General features: G+C 32.3%; 1 protein-coding gene across 1 annotated transcript; it reads left to right on the top strand.

The window, feature by feature from the left end:
- Positions 1 to 836: 836 nt before the first annotated feature.
- LOC110994919 (G2/mitotic-specific cyclin-B2) lies at positions 837 to 4,350 on the top strand. Its single transcript, XM_022261844.2, has 7 exons — positions 837 to 1,054; positions 1,133 to 1,329; positions 1,454 to 1,586; positions 1,856 to 2,200; positions 2,339 to 2,461; positions 2,908 to 3,128; positions 3,285 to 4,350. Exons 1-7 carry the CDS (start codon positions 1,025 to 1,027, stop codon positions 3,658 to 3,660), a joined length of 1,425 nt encoding a protein of 474 aa, XP_022117536.2. The 5' UTR covers positions 837 to 1,024; the 3' UTR covers positions 3,661 to 4,350.
- Positions 4,351 to 20,111: the final 15,761 nt, after the last annotated feature.

Genomic DNA, 20,111 nt, shown 5'->3' with positions numbered 1-20,111 from the left:
TGTGTCAGAAGAATCTGAGTCGCTGCTATTCAAATCAATTAAAAATGGTTCCATTACTGTTTCAAGGCGGTTGTCTGTCATACGATAATTATTTTCAACATTTATAACGTGATTACAGTGTTTCTGCCATTCTTCAGCAGTTATTTTGGAAAATGCACTATGGATTCTCTGTTCCATGTTTTCAGAGAGGTTCACGGTTCTTTCAGAAACACCTTAAATAAAACAAAAAATATTTTAAGTTATCCATCAATCACATTTACTTTCAAAAGCAATTATTATTTTTCCCTAAATTTGGGGATATAAATATCACTTTTAACTGGCAATACTTTACCTGTCAAAGCCGCTGTTCGAGCATTCACTTGTTGAAATGGAATAATCGGCCCATTGTTACGTTTCTCCTCTTCACAAAAACGTTTTACAGCTAGAATAATTTCTCTAGCTGCACTCCGCACTACTTTTGGCATGTTTCGTAATGATTTTTACACTTTAAAACACAAATTATTAGCACCGACACACGTGAGGCTACCAAGCTGTTAGAACTGTCAACACAACTGTCAAAATTAGTACCTTTTTCTGCCACACGCCAACTTACACATGACAACCTATACGTCTTGTTACCAGGCCATAAACTAAAAAAAAGACGAATAACATACTTTTATTTTAAATTTTCAACTAAACGTATATTATTAAATATGAATATAAATAATTAAATAAATTAATATTTAAAATTCTTTTTTATTTTTTGTTTAATAAAAAGTTATCGGAAAAAATTTCAAGTGAGATTCAGTTGACTTCCGGCTACCGCAATCGGCCAATGACGATAGCATCCTTTCTAATAGAAAAACGTTTTATTCGTTCGTTATTTTCAAGCTCACAAACGCTTCGTCAACGTCTGGTTTTTACAGCTGTTCTTGTTAATGTTTATTCATTTTAATGATTAATATATGCTGTAACGTTCTTATTTCTTTGTAAAGCACTAGTTTTTTTTGTTTATATCGGACAATAGGTTTCAAACCTAATAGCAATGGAAGTTAAGACCAGGAGGGCCCGTCTGGTAAGTATTTCTAGCGTCATTATTCACAATATTAATTGAATATCTTATGTTTTAAATAATGAACATCCTTTTTGTTAGCTTCATCATGTCGATGAGAATGCACAAGTTGTTAGAGGTAAAACCATGGTTTCACGGCCGAAAGAACAAGGATTGACAGTCCGCGGAGTTTTAGGCGAAGTAAATGCTAACTCTGATGTTCACCGTGAATTTTCTGGGAAAGATAACTTCTCTACGAATCAAATTGAGAAGAAGATTCAAAAACCTGTTTTACGAAGGTATTTTTATTTAAATTTTTACTACCTACCATATAATCAGAATAATCATTCATTATCATATGACAGACTTATGATTTTCTGCTTAAACAAATCAGTTTTATTAAAGAACGTTGTTTTTTTATAGAAATTACTGCCATGTTCAATCAAAAATTGACACTGGGCTGTCTGCAAAACCCATTCAAGTTTCAGCAAGACCACCTCTTCGACGGGAGGAGAGCACAGCAGGGTTTGCGGCTAGGGCCGCTCTACTGACCAGGGTAAGATTATTACTATTGTAATGTGTTTAATGATAAACTATTTGTTTAGTTTTATGGATTTTTTTAATATTCATAATTCCTTTGATAGAGACTTATTAGTGCTACAAACCTATTTTGGTCTTCAATAAATGGATCATGATTTTATACTCATGTAGGTTACCAAACTTTTGACATGTATAACTTCATGAATATATTTACATAACTCTATACAGATTACGTCAGGTACCTACCCTTGTTTTTAATAGTCCTAATTAGTGTTATAATTCCAGGCAGCAGCAAAAGAACTTATTAAAAAGGATTGTGAAGGTAAAGAGAATGGAAAAGTTTCCTCTAAAGAAATAAAAAAAATAGATAAAGTTACTGCCAACAAAGAATTAAAAGACAAAAAACCTGTTAAGGACACAGCTGAATCATTTAGAAAACTGAAAATTGGTGAATCTTTAAATATAAGTACAAGGTTTAACGAAAACACATATTTACCCGATGACATTGAAGATATAGATGCTGGTGACAATAATCCATTGTTGATGTCAATTTACATTAAAGATATCTACAGATACCTGACTCACCTTGAGATGATATATCCAATTGAGGAGAACTATTTAAAAAACCAGGTTTGTATGGAATAATAAGTTAAGTTTGTATTGATTATTATGTCTTGATAGAAATTTGTTTTTACTGGAAATATTATCAGCACATACCTGTTGGCTAAAGGTTGCTTGGTGTTTTTAAAAACAAATATTTTATTACAGAGTATTATTACTGGTAACATGAGGGCAACACTTATAGACTGGCTAGTGGAGCTCCAAAATCAGTTCTCTTTGTTAGTAGAGACTTTTCAGTTGGCTGTTGGCATCATAGACCGTTATTTACAGGTAATGTTTTTCTATAGATTATTAAATTTTGTTTGCCAGAAAGTTACCTGGGAACCATTTGACTAAAGAGATATTATTAACTAATACAATCTGCTAGTTTATTTCTCTCTATATAAAACCATTATAGCTGGGAGCTCATGTAGCTAGCTAGCTGAGGAATATGGGGATTTTGATTAGTTTCTTAAGGTTATGTCTATCATGCATATATATATTGCAGGAATTAACATAGTTTCAGACTTCCTAAAATTTGACTAATTTATTATTGTTTTTTCTTTCGCCTTGTTTTACTATCATTCATATCTGTTACCCAAAAACACTAGACTAGAGAGTCGATATTCTTATGTGCTAAGCACTAATGTTATGAATAGAATTTTTTTTTCTTTTTAACACCATTTTTTACCTATCTCTAACTGAATTGTGAATTAAGAGTTAATAATATTTTTCAGGCAGTATCAAATGTCCCAAAGGAGAAACTTCAACTTATTGGTGTGACAGCCATGTTCATTGCAAGCAAATATGAGGAAATTTATGCACCAAGTATTGAAGATTTTGCTTACATTACTGACAATACATATACCAAAAACGATATTATTAAATGCGAAAAGCAAATTATGATCAAACTAGATTTCTGTTTAGCTCGGCCAATTCCAATCAGCTTCTTAAGACGGTAAGAATATAATTGTTATATTAATTAATAACTGTCTTTGTGGCTTAGTTTGTAATGCTCATATTGTGTAACCCTGGTGTAATTTCAGTAAATAACAATTGTTTTGGAGTAAAATGTAATTAAATCAAATGCTTGATACAACATTTACACTTTCAGGTTTGTAAAAGCAGCCCATGGCACATCAAAGAATCACCACTTGGCTAAATACTTTGTGGATCTTTGCCTAGTCGATTACTCGATGGCACATTATAGACCTTCCGAGCTGGCAGCTGCAGCCATCTGCCTTTCCTTGCATCTGCTTTCAAGTGCACCACTTACAGAGGTTTGGTCACCAACATTGTCATACTACTCTGGCTACTCATTCTCACATATTGAACCGATTATCAGGAAAATATCAAAAATTGTATTTAATATAGAAAAGTCAAAATTCCAAGCTGTTTATCAGAAATATACTAGTGCTAGTTTAGCTAAAGTGTCGACTCTTCCCCAAGTAAAGGGAACTGCTATACATAATTTGATAAGGAGTAGTTAATTTTAGATTATTTTTAAGTGTGGTTGACTGAGTTTTGTAAACGTTTTAGGTGTTTGTTAGGATTATTTATAACTTTAGAGATTTGTGATTAATGAATTTTGATATGACTTTTGACATGACATAGATATATAATTGCATGTAAAGTATATAAAATAAATTACAAGTAACAATTGTAGAAATTTATTACAGAAAAATACACTTCCTTTACAACACCATTGCTAGAAATTTAGTGGAATGTGTGTAATGTACTATAATTATTTTGTTATGACTTAACAACGCTCCTCAACCAAATTGACTTGTTATATAGAATTGAAAATATAAAAAAACGTTTCTTTTATCCAGTTATTGTAGTATAAGGCATCTGATTGTACCTTTTTACTTTAATTATTACTGTATTTATTACAAATGCACCTAACATAATTGCATTATATCCTTTTATTATATTTTAACAGTATTCGGCCATTTAAAGGAAAGATATTTAATATTTGAGTCTATACATTGAATGCTAGTTTTCTTGCTCATTTTTTTCTGATGTCTTACAAATTTACATATTTTAATTTGCTTAATATTCATATTGTGGTTATTTTGGGTGGAGCGAATACTTACTATATTTATATGTCGTCTATGACCCAATTTAAAATTTCGTAGTTTTGTTAATTAAATGTTTTATAATAAATGTGTTTTACTTCCCATTACTTCTTTTATTTTTCTCATTTAGTTTTATATTTTATGGCTATACTGTTAATATTATTTCATTGCAAAAAATTCATGTAATTACGTGGTTACCCTAAAAATTAAAGAAACAATCTTGTTTCGGTATGAGATGTGCAAACATTGCTGAACTATTGCTGTCGAAACACAACAATACTAGGATTACTAACTTCATTCGAACGACAATGCGAGGGTAATTACGTATCTAATATAATGAATTATAATTTTATGCAACAGTTACTACTTTAAAATTATTGTTAATACGTCTAATGCGTCTAATAGTCTTGTTCAAGTACGGCTTGTGTTGAATTTATTAATAAGTAGCTTTTAGCTGAACTTTTTTAAAAGTATATTTACATACCTGTATAGTATTTTGCATTAAGAACAATGGAAAACATAAGACTTAAATTGCTAACCGCTTGTTTATTATAGTATGTTTGATAAGAAACAGGTTACGTACTTTGTTCAGGCTTTGCTATGCTCAGGAGTGGAAGTGTTATGGCGTTATTACGAGGATACTTATCTGGGATCGCGAGAATTGATACCAAAGTTCCCAGAAGATCGGAATCGTAATTGGGAGTTTCGTGGTCGACATTGTTATCTATTTTCGATTCATAAGTATGTTTCAGAAATCGGTTTGTACTTTAAAATATAACTGTTCATGGGAAGGAATCGTGGAAAACGTAGAAAGCTTGAAGAAGCCTGATGCCCGAACCCAATAATTAATCGACAATCTCAGATTTCAATCTGAGATAGTGGATTGTCAGACCGTGATAGTCGATCGATCTCCTATCTGCATCCCAATAAGCAAACACTACGAAGACAATCCATTTTTGCGACGGATAGAATGCAATCTCTTCGCTTTTTACACTCATATTTGATAGTCAATATAAACTAAATAAAGTTAAGAAAACTGTAAAAATAATATTAAAATATACAGGTTTATGTTTAAAACATATCAAATAGCTTTGTACATGGTATAAGTTTTGCGTCTACCCGCAAGTTCGTTTGAAAACAGCGTTTTTAATCTTCAATGAATGTGTAGGTAGACTGATAACCTTCATACTTTTAATTTTAAAAAAGTATTGTTATTAAGTTGTGTCCAAATTTGTTATGTTAAAGCGAATGTGTCAGTTCTCAAGGTTCTCGATTATCTTAGTTGCAAGTGTAACCGCAATCAGCATTACTGTTTCTTGAGTCGTGACCTAAAAACGTATTGTTTAGTGAGGCACACAGTAGGCATGAGAGACTTTTTCAACAAGGCCACGCTTAGCACGTTGCTGTTGGATGCAGCTAAATAGTAAAATAGTTTATAAGCTTACGATGCGAACCGACTGCCCTTCATATTTCTGGCTTATGCATTAATTTTTTTTATCATAGTCTTATTTTGAAGTAAAGAAACTTTATCTAAGGTCGAGCTATTACAATTATTTTAATAGTCAAGCATAAGTAGTTTAATCCCCAGTTACAATTACTCATTACACAGTTATTTTTAGATAACTTAATCGTTACGAACGCAAGTCTACGTTATTCTAGAACAACCCAAAAATGGTTTTGTGATAAGACCATAAATTCGAAATTAAGTTGACCAAAGTAACAAGACCGCGATAGGCAACTAGTCAGCTATCTTAAGGTTATTCTTACATTTTAAGCCGTAACACATTCACGTATTTGGTGTACGTAATGCTTGAAACTGGGGAGGATTGCCTCGTAAATATTTTGTAAATGCAATTTACGGCACGGGAATCCTCTTAACGCAATGTTGGAGATTTAGTGAGCCCTCAGATGCTTACAATATTTGGTTTTAGGAGTTTAAATTAGATAAATGATTATTTTTGTACTGTACTAATTTTCATAAAAGATGGAACATAAAATATGTATGGCTTATAGAAACATTTGTGTATGTTGTATGTGTAGTTTTAATGCTATTTAAAACCGGAAACATAGTTTAGTTATCGTTCCCATAGTCTAGACTTATCTCATAAACTGTTCACACAAGCTTATATTTCAGAAGTTAGCTATGTCTGGCAACAAAATGTTCTATATTATTGTCGTGTTATACTTTTCTACTTAACGTCGGGAGTCGCAAGTGTCTCCAAGTAACATTGCTTCCGTTGTTTCCCAAACTTTTAACGAGTTTGTCGGACACGAGTGGAGCACGAAGACTGCATAGCACATGTTACATATAAACAATGCTACAAATATTAGAGATCTCTTTCCTAATTTAAGTTTGTGGGATAAGTCTTGATTAAAGACGACACTTATATAGCGGGCGAATGTTTTTCAAGAACTAAATGAAATTTTATTGCTGTTGCTCTTTGTTAGCCCAATGAGTATATTATTTTTAGGTTAAAAAAGACTGATTGCTTAACTTTTTGATGTATTATTTGTCGAATAGTTTAGTGTTGTATAATAATCTTTAATGGAAATAATAGGAATGGGAATAATAGTTTAATATTGAAAAGTGGGCGTTAGGTATAGTTTAAATAATTTCAGTTTTCCATATAGAATTTATTGCTAAATTATTTGTAATCTTGTACACTTTATTATAGCGAATATAATAGAGAGGTTGCCTAGTTGGTATTGCTGAATTATATTTTAGAAATTATGTTAATAGAAATGCAAGAAGTAACAATATTGTATTCAAACCCACGCTAAAGTAGTTACAATAAAAATAACAGGGACATATTATAAATCTCAAATAAATATTACATTAATAAGTAACTTAATGCGTACTTAAATAAAGGTGCGGTTTTTATAAAATCTCTGTAAGATTTGCTGAAGACTTAACTAAAAATATGGTAAAAATATTTTTCTTTAACAAAATCACTTTGAGAATTAAGTCGTATAATGAGCGAAATCCATATATTATTTTTTTAGTTCCCGTCGACATTGTACACAACGTTGAAAGAACTTTATTGCTTTACGGATTTTAAGTTACTGAAGGTATGTTTACTTTTTGGACTGTCAAAGTCTCCTTTTTAAAGGACTTAGATAATCCGAATTTGCAATTTTAATTTAGATAATCTTAGGTTGAAAGACTTTATTTTCTCAAACAGACAAAAATGCCTTCAGGCAAATATAACATTGTAGTCGTTCAATATTTACACATAATCACAAATCGTACATGCAGCAAACCTAAAAGTTACCAAAGATACACGAATAAAGACCAATTATAAGAAAATGAAATTAAAAGTAATTTTGTTTGACATATTCACCCAGCTTCGAATTGAATGCATTGAAAAAAGTAATACTTTTTATTTTGTGGGTAGTTTATTATACAGCTGTGTGCCTTCGTAAGTAAACATTTTTTTGCCCGTAGTTCGTGCGTATTTTACGTAGAGCGAGTGCAATCTTAGCTTTTACCGACTTTCTTATATACTAGCTAGAAAATCTTAAAATTTTCTACTTCAAAAAATCACACACATTTCAGAATTACCCTGTTATGCAGTTTGCGGCATAAATAATTGAAATGGCGATAGTGGCAGAATTATAATTTACTTACACACAAAATTACAATTATAATAAATTAGGCCTTCTTAAGAGCATAAAAAATCAGTAAGATGTATAAAGGAATAATATCCTTATATGTTTAGAGATACGACTGATGGTTAACGAAAACTAGCGTTCATAGTAATCCATGTACTATTAATATAAATAAGCTGGTAATGCAGCGGGATGGGTAGGGGTTTCGTCAAAATTCCATAGAGATACCTTCACTCCCTTTTTAATAGTGGCTGGAAACAGGGCACGGTGCCGATTGGTGAAAAGCAAAGGGTTACAACAAGATTGTAAAAATTACCACAGAATACCACGCTTACTAAGCATCGTTGAAAACGTTTACATTTTGACTATGTTCCAACGTTGACAAGTATCTGAAATTATAATTGTATTTGTGGTTAACCATACATATTTACACTTCACAATAAAGTAAAATAATCAATGAAACTAAGACAGAAACGCAGCGAGGCGTGTTAAGATTTTTATTGATACATATTCCAATATCTAATAAAATAAATCGCTCCCAGCCTATCAATTGATCCCTACTATAAGAGCGATCTGCAATTGTAGCCGGACCACGGGCACTTAAAACTGCCGTTAAAAGGGGCATGGCTTCAAAAGCATCGTATAAATAACGCAGGCTCCGGCGTTTACCGTTGTGACGATATTTTACGATTACATTTCATTTCCTTTTGCTGATTTGTGAGATATCATACCGAAATTTTTAACAATGATCCAAATATTTTTTTTAACGGCTAGCAATCAATCCATTTTTCAGAAATTTGCGCTGACCAAGGTTGTAACACTAGCTAATTCTGTAGATAATAATAAAAATTTTGTGTAGCAGCAAACACCAACATACTATCAAATAAATATATAATTTGAAGCTAAAGTAAATTAATTTGCAATTAATTATCAATATTTATCTATGTAGAAGAATAATGCTAGGTTGATTAATTAGAAACTTAATAATAATGGCCAATATTACCGAAATTACTTTATTTCACGTTATCTGTGACATGCCATGAAAGGTAGGATCTTGGACCTAAAGTACATGTATATAGCATAATTAGTAACTTCTTTAATTAATTCATAAATTGTTTTATAATTCCCCGTATCATCTCGGTATCTGATGTAGACATGTGGTAAAAACTCTGACTTACATTTTTCATTCATCACAACTATTCTTAAAACATTCAATAGAATATCGTTACTATTTTAAAAGATACGTGATTGAATCGCGAGTCTCTACATCACACACATAATTTGGTAGGTTTAATTGATTTAAAGGAGCCATTTAATATTCTCTAGATGTTGTATTATAGACGTAGAATCTTCTCCTAATATCTCTATAAACCTGTCGAATTTCGTAAACAGAGTCAAAAGATTTACGACGTGTTATCGATAAATTGTCTTCGAAGGGACTTCTGCAAAATTCGCGTCAGCATGGGTCTCGGCAGTTGGCAGGGTCGGACTGATTGCTCCATCCATCTGGCCCGCGGGTTAAGGTTCAGAAATAAAATAAATACGGAGAATCCTCGTTTTATCTTGCTTTGTATAGATATAAATTTACGATAAGTGAACTTAGTACGTAATAATTTTTTCGAATATTCATTTTATGTAATTAACAATAAATATGTTGTTTTATTTGTTTTCACTATTATCTTCCTAAAATTAAATAATTAATTTCATAAGATTGAAAAAAGTGTAACAAATTAATAAATTTTCCATAAGTTGAAAATATATTATATTTTTTACTTTTTTAACGTTTTACACAAGTTTCAATATAGCCAGTAATAAACCATCTATTGACGCAAAAGCCGTTACGATTTCATACTTGTATCCATTACCGATATAGAAAAGTGCACAAAGTCGATAAGTTCAGTTGCGATGCCTACTTGTACTTGAGAAGTTTTTCAAAACCGCTCTCAGTAATGTCTGTGTTACGTGCGAGTGCATCTACAATGGGCAATTTTATCGTACCACGTGCATTTTCAGACGTTGCTATGAATTGATTGTGAGAATACCTTTAAGTAGGTCTGAAAGCGACAAAAGCCTTAAGCTTTAACAATCACAGTTGCGAAAGCATATTAAAAGAAATTCATAATAAAAAAATGGATTCTGTATTCTTGAATGGCGGACAATGTCGTTTATTATTGTTCTTTTGATAAAGATGTTATCTTTTTTCAAAAATATTTTACGATTTATTTATTTACTTAGTTACTAAATCTATTAGTAGAAGTATTTTGTATTTTATGATTACTGTACTGTATTATACTTTTTTTCATTAATAATAATATTTTAGAACACACATGTATTCATTCATTATATGAATAGAGAATTTTATGAATAAAATAATTTACTGTTATTGGTGTTTTTTTTTATTGTACCAATGAACGTTCTTGGATTCATTTTATTATCAGATCGACGATGCTCTGCGGGATACCGCGCTCCTGTCGTTTGCTGAATCTCTTCCGTTTCCGTTTGATTCCTTAGAACCTAAGAGTTAATAAATCTTATACAACAACAACTATAAACTGGTTGTGTAAATTCATGATTATGTCGCACTCCCAATTAGGCAAATACATTTCTGCATATCCCAGTAATGACTTATTATCGGAAACTTGTCGATACAGTTTATGTGAAATGAAAAAAAAATATTACCTTCTTAACACAAATATTATTAGTTTACAGCTAGACTTTTTAGGTCTAAAATATTTTGCCGTGTTACTGAAATTGATTTCATTTATCTCACGAGCGACAATAACTTCTTTTGTTGGTCCATAGTCTACGAACCTACGATTTCAGGGATAAGCGTTACTCGCATGAGTCACTTTTTTTTACTTGAAGTAATGCATCCTGCGGCGCCACTGCTTGGTGCGGAAGGGTCATGTGGGAGTGGGACTTGCTATTACGCATACCCACTAAAACCCCAAGGTGCCACCAACAATCGATTTAAGCGGGATGCGGTAACAGCAGAGCCTTATCCGCTTCCCGACTTACGATGCGGCGGTTGCGTCCGCCTTCACGCCCATTGTTGTTTTTGGTACTTGACACAGCAAATATTCTTCACAGACCGGGCTATACGCTTTTACAAATAAAAAAAATAAATAAAATACGTTTATTTTGGAACATAAGATCATCTAGGTATCACTTATTCCACGTCAATCAATTCGAACTTGTAGGCATCCCTACTCATCGGCAAAGAAGACAGGGTGTAGGCCGAGAGAAAAAGCCGGCGTAAAAAACTCTCGGTGCTCTTTTAAAAAAGCAAATCATCAAACAATATTTAAAACAAATATTTTTTATATCAACTAGATAATCAATAACTTTATAGTAAGCCTTTTTACACAGCTTTTCTTTAATACATTTCTTAAATTTATTAAAAGGCAGAGATAAAAGAGCCTCTGGGATTTTATTAAAGAAGAGTATCCCTTTTCCCAAAAAAGAATTACTAACTTTACATAGTCTAGTACGGGGAAATTGCAGCCTGCGTTTGTTCCGAGTATTGACATTGTGCGTATGTTCTAATCTAGTATATTTATCACTATTTTTGTATACAAACATAATATTTTCATAAATATATTGCGAGGGAAAGGTAAGTATATTAATTTCCTTGAATTTATCTCTCAGAGATTCCCTACATTTTAAATTATAGATTGCACGAATAGCCCTCTTCTGCAGAATGAAAACAGATTCTATATCAGCAGCGTGACCCCATAACAATAAGCCATAACTCATTAAGCTGTGAAAGTAACTAAAATAAACAAGTTTAGCTGTATCGAGTCATGTCATCGAGATCAGTCAGTGAGTTAATTTTTTTAACCGCGTAAGCTGCAGAACTAAGTCTCTTCGCCAATCCGTTGATATGAGGGGACCACTGAAGTTTTGAATCCAAGGTGATCCCAAGAAATACAGTTGTATCATCCAGATTCAATTCCTCATTATTTATTATTGGTCTAGTACCCATAACCCTCGCATTTCTCAATGGCTTCTTCAATAGCTAGGGGAGATCGGGTACAGTACTTGCAGGGATGGGACACGCATTCACTAGGCCAACTAATAACAGTTATAAATAAATATATACACTTTGTAAATAAATAATTATTATTGTGTATCCATTGCACTCCCATTGCCCCACTGACACAACACCATTATAAAAGGAAGCGGACAACATAAAGCTTTGATTGGATACCTCAAATCGGATCGATCAATTCTCAATTAGTAATATATTTAAAATATAGATTATTAGTGATATTTAGTTAAGTCTCAATGATTGTTATAGTAATTAATTAAAATAATGTTGTTTTTTTTTTGGACACCGCTAGTCCTCATTTAATTATTGTTCGTCGTCGTTTATAAATGAAATGGAGTGACTGTTTGTGGGATTCCACTTTTATAATAACACTGATATTTCAATTTTACATATCTTAACTATATTTTTAATGATTATTTTTAAATGTTACTAACTAACAGGGTCAGTTATAAGTACAAAAGAATTCACCTTCGAGATCACATTGTTCTAAAACTTTAGATGAAAGAATAAATTGTATTTGTGTGAGCACAATTCGTGAGAATATTCTTAACTGAAGTGTTAGTCAAGAAACTCTGAACTTTTGTCGTAAAAGTAAAGTCACAAATAAAGCTACTTTTGACACTAATAATATTGCTGGTTTGAGACATTACAAGTTTGATAGATTCTAGTAAATTAATTTTAATTTTAATATGAATGCAGCATTAATGGTTGTTTAATTTCGGTAAGTCTTTATGTAAAGAAATATAACCTAAGCACTTAATATGTACAAAAATAAATAGAAAAAACATGCTGTAATGAGAAAATATTATGAAAAAAACGCAAGACAATAATTGTTTCTTAAATTTTTAAGCCAAAGTAAATTCGAATAGTGGCAAAGTAATTCCACTGGACGTAAATTCGAAGTTTCCCAGAAGTCACTTTTAAGCCTTCTTTAGTTTCGTTTTTTATTTGTAAAAAAGGTAGAGCGCACCAAGACTAACTTTCCGGCAATCAGCAAGCCTAACTTTGGGGTGGGTTAAATCAAAGGGTTCCGGTTTTATGAAGACTTATTTCAGACTTACCTTGAAGTTGAAATTAGATTTAATCTGAGTCGAAGCTTTAGGATTGAATTTTGTAAACAATTTCAAATAACTCTACAAGTTGCAGGCTTTGTTAAAATACCAATGGGATCCCGGGATACCGTTGTTTAGAAATTCCGCTAAAATGAATTTGTACTTATATTGGGATTTACATTGGTTTTGGGAAATGTCTATTTAATTTTGGATATTTTTGTTACATATTTGCTTTTGTACTACAGTACCCGTGGGGTCTCCCTTGAGGTGTCGGTTTTGTGTAGAAACAAAAGAGAAAATCGTTATAAATTTTTTGCAGTTCAGGAGTTGGATGGATGTGAATAAAATCTTTAACGATATCCATAAATATATAATACATATAAAATGTTCGTTTTTAAAGGTCTGACAAACGCGATCGACATTGGTGTTCATAAAAGTATGAAACTATCGTATGCCACTCACGAAAACTGCCACGTCGACAATGGTCGGGGCCGGATGTGTGTTTCTCTTTTGTATGAGGGCTTTTAACACCGAACCGATCACAAACCGTCAGGCAATAGTGAAATCAGAACAGAGAAATTTCTATACAGTTGTATGTGTTTCTTTTCATCTCAAATAGTACAATGAATATTGCTATTTCTAGTGTGTTACAAATAAATAATTTCAATGGAAAAAACAGCAAGAAATAACGAAACTATCTATTTCTATTTTAGTTCTATATATTAACATGGAACAGACTGATAAATCTACGTTTCATAGCTATTACAGCAGGGTTTTAAAATAATACATCAACGTATAAACCTTTCATACATTATATAAAAGCGAACCACGTTCGTAGCTAATTATCCCTTCGAAATCGTCTATCAAGTGTTTTGCTATAAAAGAGCATGAATCGTTCACTTGTATTTATGAGAGGGGTACTTAACGACGTGCTGAATTAAGCCAACATTTTTTCTGAGTGGTTATAAACGGTCTGCTTTCACCCGTATATATTGAAGTGTCGTATATTTTACGATCTATCCCGTTCAAGGGCTCTTCCAGGGGCACGAGTGGACGAAATTACCTTCGTGTTTTACAAACTGGACAACTTTGTTTTAAGTTGCGATCGCTTTTATGGCCAAAGATAATGTAGCCTATATCTTAATATTAATATACATCATATAACTTTATTGAGGTTTTATTTAATGTATATAGTTGTCAACTTAGTTTGTACTTTGATAAGCTGAAAGGTAAAATGCATGTTCGGCTCAACAATCTACTGATTATGAAAAACAGGTAAATCATAACTATGAACAAACAAGCTAAAAGTTTGACAAAATTATACAAAATTAGTTAAATATGCATTTTAGTGAAATATTTTAGAGGGTAGATCTTCAGCGGACATGCAAACGATTAATTAGCGAGGTTATTAATGCAGGACATTAGTCAGGGACTGGCCGTGTCAGCGGTTTGTGCCAGCCCTCATCTTATATATACTATTTAAATTCAAATATAAATATTTAATTAATATTTTTTTTGTATTCTTCTAAACATTGAGATTAAGAGGAAAGATCAATAAATATTCCCCATTTGGGTATGATATACTCTTATGTCTATCATTGAGTCTATGACATAAAGAAATAAAAGCCGGGGTACGAACGCACCACCTCAGATATGAAAATCGCACATTGTAAAGGTTCATATGAATAAAAAATAAAGAAAAATATTTCAGCTTCGCAAGCGTTATTAAACATCGATGGCCGAGGCAGGCCTGCGATGATAACGTACATAATCCCATAAAATATATCTTCTAGAGCCTGTATTGCTCGTTAGTTGTAATTACTCTATGGGATTGCACCGCATTGGTATCTCGGCCATTTTATAATTGACTTCTGACGTGCTGATAATATTAAGGTTGTGCAAAGTATGGCCACTTTAATAAATTATTTTAATAACACTTTCTTGATGGAACCTGAATTAAACTCAACTAAATTAGGAATCATGTGCTTTAATTATAAGTGAATTACATAATAATTTTCAAAATGATTTTTTGTTTTACTAGCAATATTTTACATAATAATAAGAACCTTAGTCTAGAAGCAAATATATTTTTAAAGAAAGGAATGTAAGACTATTTTTAGCTTCCGGCTTGTTTATTGTTTTAGTCAATTCTAGAAAACATTGTCGTATTGTCTTTTAGACGTACCTTAAACCGATAAAAAAACTTTTTGCTTAAAAGATAAATTCAAGTTACTGTAGCGATTTCGAAGAGAGAAATCCTAGATTCCGCTTTCAAAAACCGTTTTTTTCTTATAGATAGTACTTTAACCAATTTTCTAAAATTGGGTGAGAAAGCATAACGAAGCTGGCTTTATTCATTTTAAATGAAAATGGTGACATGTACAACCTTTTTTCGAGTGATTTGTAGTTGATATAAGATAGCTAGGAAGCACTTAGATCTCTATCCGGCCCATCCGACAACCCGGGAAGTTGTTTTACCCAATCTATTATGGACCATTTAATTTTATTTTAATATTCTTGGAAAAAAATCCTTGAAAAAATCTTAAAAGGTCAACCGTGTCTACCATATTCATCAGTCTATTCGCAGTGTCCCAACAGTTGTGCCTGTGTGTATAAAATTAAATAAAAATAATAATAATAATAATATATTTATTTTATTTCTCACAAAAACATATACAATAATTGTCATTAAACATTCTTCTTTGGAGCAAATGCTATTGCTTAAGTGAGACTGATGCCTGTTAAAGGTTGTGCACCTGTGTTACAGGTCATCAGGCCTCCACAAACACAAAAATAAAAATGATTTTAATGTTTTATTGATGAACTGTCATAAATAGTATCAAGGAGTATTCATATGTAGACGCAACGGTCAGACGCTTTGTCGCGGCTACAATTTCACATCGTTTGATGTGTTTAATTACTTTGTTCTTGTTTGACTGTTGCTTGCGGTCGCCCCAAGTCGAAAACGCTAACGAAACTGTTAGTATTCCTAAATTAAATGTAACCCACGTCAAACTAAACGAATAGTTACGAAATTAAAGCCATACATGTAGTAATATCTTTATAATTCTTGTTTTGGTTTTGTTATATTTTACGTTTGTGTAATGTAAAATTATACATATAATTGTAGGTGTTTATAAAATATATGTCTTTATCTTTTCTACAAACTATTACAGAATGTTCTCTCAATTTGTCAATCAGACCGACATAACATTTATTACAAATAAAACATACACAGATATCCACACAAAATAACAATACAAAGAAAAAAATTAAATGAGATATCAAAAACAATAAAAAAAATATTACGTATTTAAATTTACTTTAAAACGAAAATAATATAATGAAGTATTTACTTTATTTAATAAGTTAAAAAAATCATTGCTCATATAATATTGATCCTTTATATAATATAGACCGGTATAAGATTAACTGCACGAAGTTTTGTGACCAGTGTTTGAGTTTTGACGCCATTCATAAGTTGTATAACATTGTTTTATTCAACAAAAATAAAACATAAATTTTAACTCTAAAGTCAACATTTCGGTCATTAGACATTAGTCACTCAAAGAAAGGAGCAAGAATGAGAAATGGCAAGATAATTTGTCAATGAGGATTCATTGTTATTTGGTTTAGTGTAACCCGCTAGTGAGGCAGATAAATGTCCTTTCAGAGTTGCCGTCAGTCAAATCGCGGTTGCCTGCCCGCAAGATATATTGTGAACCCAGGGATAGCCCTACAACCCAAACGAACCCACTTTAAAACTATCCCTTTAATTAATATTTGGTTATTTAATAAGGTGGATACAACTTTTCATGAAATGGAAAATTCATCTAACTGAATAACGAATAGTTACTAATAAATGTGGGCCAAACTTTTTTTTTTGCATCTGTACTTGCGGACAGCGTTATCTTTTTTTCTGTGTAATATATAAAATATAGACGAAGACGAAGAACAATAGTCATATACTATAAAGTATCAAATTATAAATTAATCGTAAAGACTAATAACGCTAGACGCGTTGTCGTAAAGCAAGAGTGGCTTAGAGCGATTGACCAGTCTTGTTGTATAGCAGCTAGTTTTACCATGATGGCTTGCAGTTGCTGACAATAGACATCTACTGTAATCGTCTGGACAGATTTAAGAAAGTTATAGTGAACGACCCCGGCGCTAGAGCTCGATTTGGCTGCTTCAACTGGGTTCATTGCGATAAGCGCTTCCGATTATCGTACTGGATTAACTTTTCATCACAGGTAATGATTCGACTTAATACCCTTTTGTTATTGCGCCGGTTGAGCAATGTAACGCAGCAGTCGATGCGCGTTTGTCGATTTGCGTTTATACCTTCCCAATTTGTTTCAAATGGATTATTATGTTTTTATAACTATGACCGAATCCTGCAGCTAACTCTTTCTGAGTTAGCTGCAGGATTTGCATGAATGTGTTTATAAAAAAAGTGTGCAATAGATTCGCTTCCACATAGCGTTCAATTCTTCGTTAACATCAGTGGTCTTTGGTCGTCCACGGGGCCTGTTGTGCCTCGTAAATAACGCGAAGTTTCATGTTTTCTATTTTATAGATTAACGCAAAGAAAAAAAATATAAAAAAATGGTTTTCGAAAATCAATTACACGAGTAGCAAACAGCTGTAAAAAAATTGTAGAAAGAGAAATTATTTTAGGTCTTAGTGGCCAGAGTAACGGCCACAAAACGTCAATTTCATATGTAAGGACCTAATAACTTTAAAACTGTTGTACTTCAGGAGCGAAGCTATAAGACATCTATGAAAGTGAACGTAAAACGATAAACCAAAGCTCATTTTCCGCGTGAAGTAAAACGGGCGGTTACAAATTGCTTTGGGCAAAGCGTAAATTTTAATTTTATCTCTAATACCCAAATGAGTACCGTGACTCGACATAATAAATGTACTCTCTTCACGTTAGCGGTTCACTATATTTTGTTTGCGAATCGGCTTACAACAGCAATCGTTTTCATTCATACCGCCTTACCTATATGTGATATATATGTGTTAATATTTTAAAAAAAACTCATGGTACGAAGGATAATAAGGATAATTATAAATATAGCTCTTAACATTTTGTTAGGCTCAAAACTAGTAAACAGTTAGAGAAATAGTTTTATTTAGACAACCTTAAAGTTTCTATATGGTAGCATAGCAAAATATACCAAATATTGTCTACTAAAAAGGTAGGCTATATAAAAAGCCAGATTAAAGTGATTAAAGTGAAACGGAGACCACGGGAGCAGCAAGTAAAAGATGTAAAGAAGTCTGTGGTTCAATCTCATTTCACACACCAATTAGGTAAAGGTTAATTCATAATGAATGCGTATTATATTATATATCACAAACATGTATAAAATAAGAAGTTTGTTGGCGTCCTTTATACACATACACTATATGTACATGGTTACTGGTACAATGTAAAGTAAGCATAATAAATGTTATCTCGGTCTCTTGATCGCTCCCTTCGCTAGTAAGTAAATTATTACTTAGTACGCAATTCATCTTTTTTTCTATCATGATTTACAAAATGTATATTTCAAATCAATATACCGAGTAGAAAACGCCAATTTACACGCATGGAAGAATTTGATCTGAGTGCGAGTCACGACAGACCAGTTTATTTCAACTTCTCAACTTTCTCGCGAGCGTTCGTATGGCGCGTAATTTTCATAAGATACGCGTAGCAAAAATTAGATTCATCAAGCCCCCAGTCACATTTGCTACCGAACATTTTCTCATAAATTCAATTCCGATCTTAAGACGAGTGCGTGAATAATACGATGCTAACTTCTTCTTACAGCATGAACAATCATTACGAGTACCTACTTTAGATTATTAAAGATAATGGAAGCTGTAATAGATTGGAATATTATACTAAAATTTTTTTTCATAATTCGCTAAGAATAAAGGAAATAACCGTAAAACACTGCCAGCATAATTTTGCAATCCACGATATATTGCTTTTATTTTATGAAACTCGCGTTCCTAAATATGAAGAATTGTTGGAGTAAAATTGTGGCATTCAAGATGTAAACATAATTTAGTTACCTCGGGACAGAAAGTTAGTTCAAACAAATAATATAGGTTTCCATCGGTGCGACACCTGGGCGGCACTGCGATCGGTGTGTCCCCGGGGAAATAAAAACTTTGTCGCACGTCGTTTGCGCTAAAGCCTTCTTGCTGGGTCTCGAGTGTCGGCTACGACACGTGCGCCGATTTGCTCGTGACGTACACTTTGTTCCTTTGATTCACTGTGACGTCATGTTTACATAAACCTCCGGTACACAATAATAGATTTATATTTTATCAAATATTTCATTGACATTTTGTAAAACAATTTCCCAAGAGATATAATGCTTTCACTTATTATTTGTTCATTAAAGGGTGTCTATTTTACACAACCATATGTGCGTTAGGAACCTAACGGTATTAGGGTGATTACCAGGCTAGTGTAATCTGAAAAAAAATTCAGACAAAAATATGTTTTAATATACAAACATATTTAACAAGAGGGGTTATCGACCCTAACTAAAAACTTTAATTGAAATTAACACTCCTACATTCTTAACGTCAGAATTTCTTGAAATGTCATCTCTAATATTAGTACAGCACTGAAAGTTTCCGAGTTCGATAACTGCTCGGATCTTTGCTGGAATTCTTAAATTAATTCAAAGGAAAAATAAAATTAGCAAAGTTGGGAAAGATTAAATTACACCGACATCATTTGTGTCAAGAGAGTGGAAATATTGTTATAATTGTTCTCGCACGTTCTTAAATTAAACTTTTAATAATAGTTACTCATATTTGAAAATAGCTTCGGCGGATAATCAACCAGAAACTCGACTAAAACTTCAGATTCAACTCTATTCAACGTAATCTCATTCGCGTAGTTACTCGGTTGTTATTAAGTTAGTAAAGGATTTCTTTTTCTCTCTCAATCGAATACAATCTATAAACCTTTAAATAAACATTTACCTTCTTCGCATTCGTAAAAGGGATCTTAGAAGTTCACCCAAAACTTATTTAAACTTTTGCTCTAGAAAATCCTTTTGGAAAACACTTCAAATATACAATAGAATATGTATTAGGTAGCAGATTACGGAAACTCTACAAGCTCTTAGGCCTTA

The sequence above is a fragment of the Pieris rapae genome, chromosome 1 (assembly GCF_905147795.1).
Source record: "Pieris rapae chromosome 1, ilPieRapa1.1, whole genome shotgun sequence".
NCBI lineage: Eukaryota > Metazoa > Arthropoda > Insecta > Lepidoptera > Pieridae > Pieris > Pieris rapae.
The sequence above is the reverse complement of the archived record's forward strand: the minus strand, read 5'-3'. Positions and strand labels throughout refer to the sequence as shown.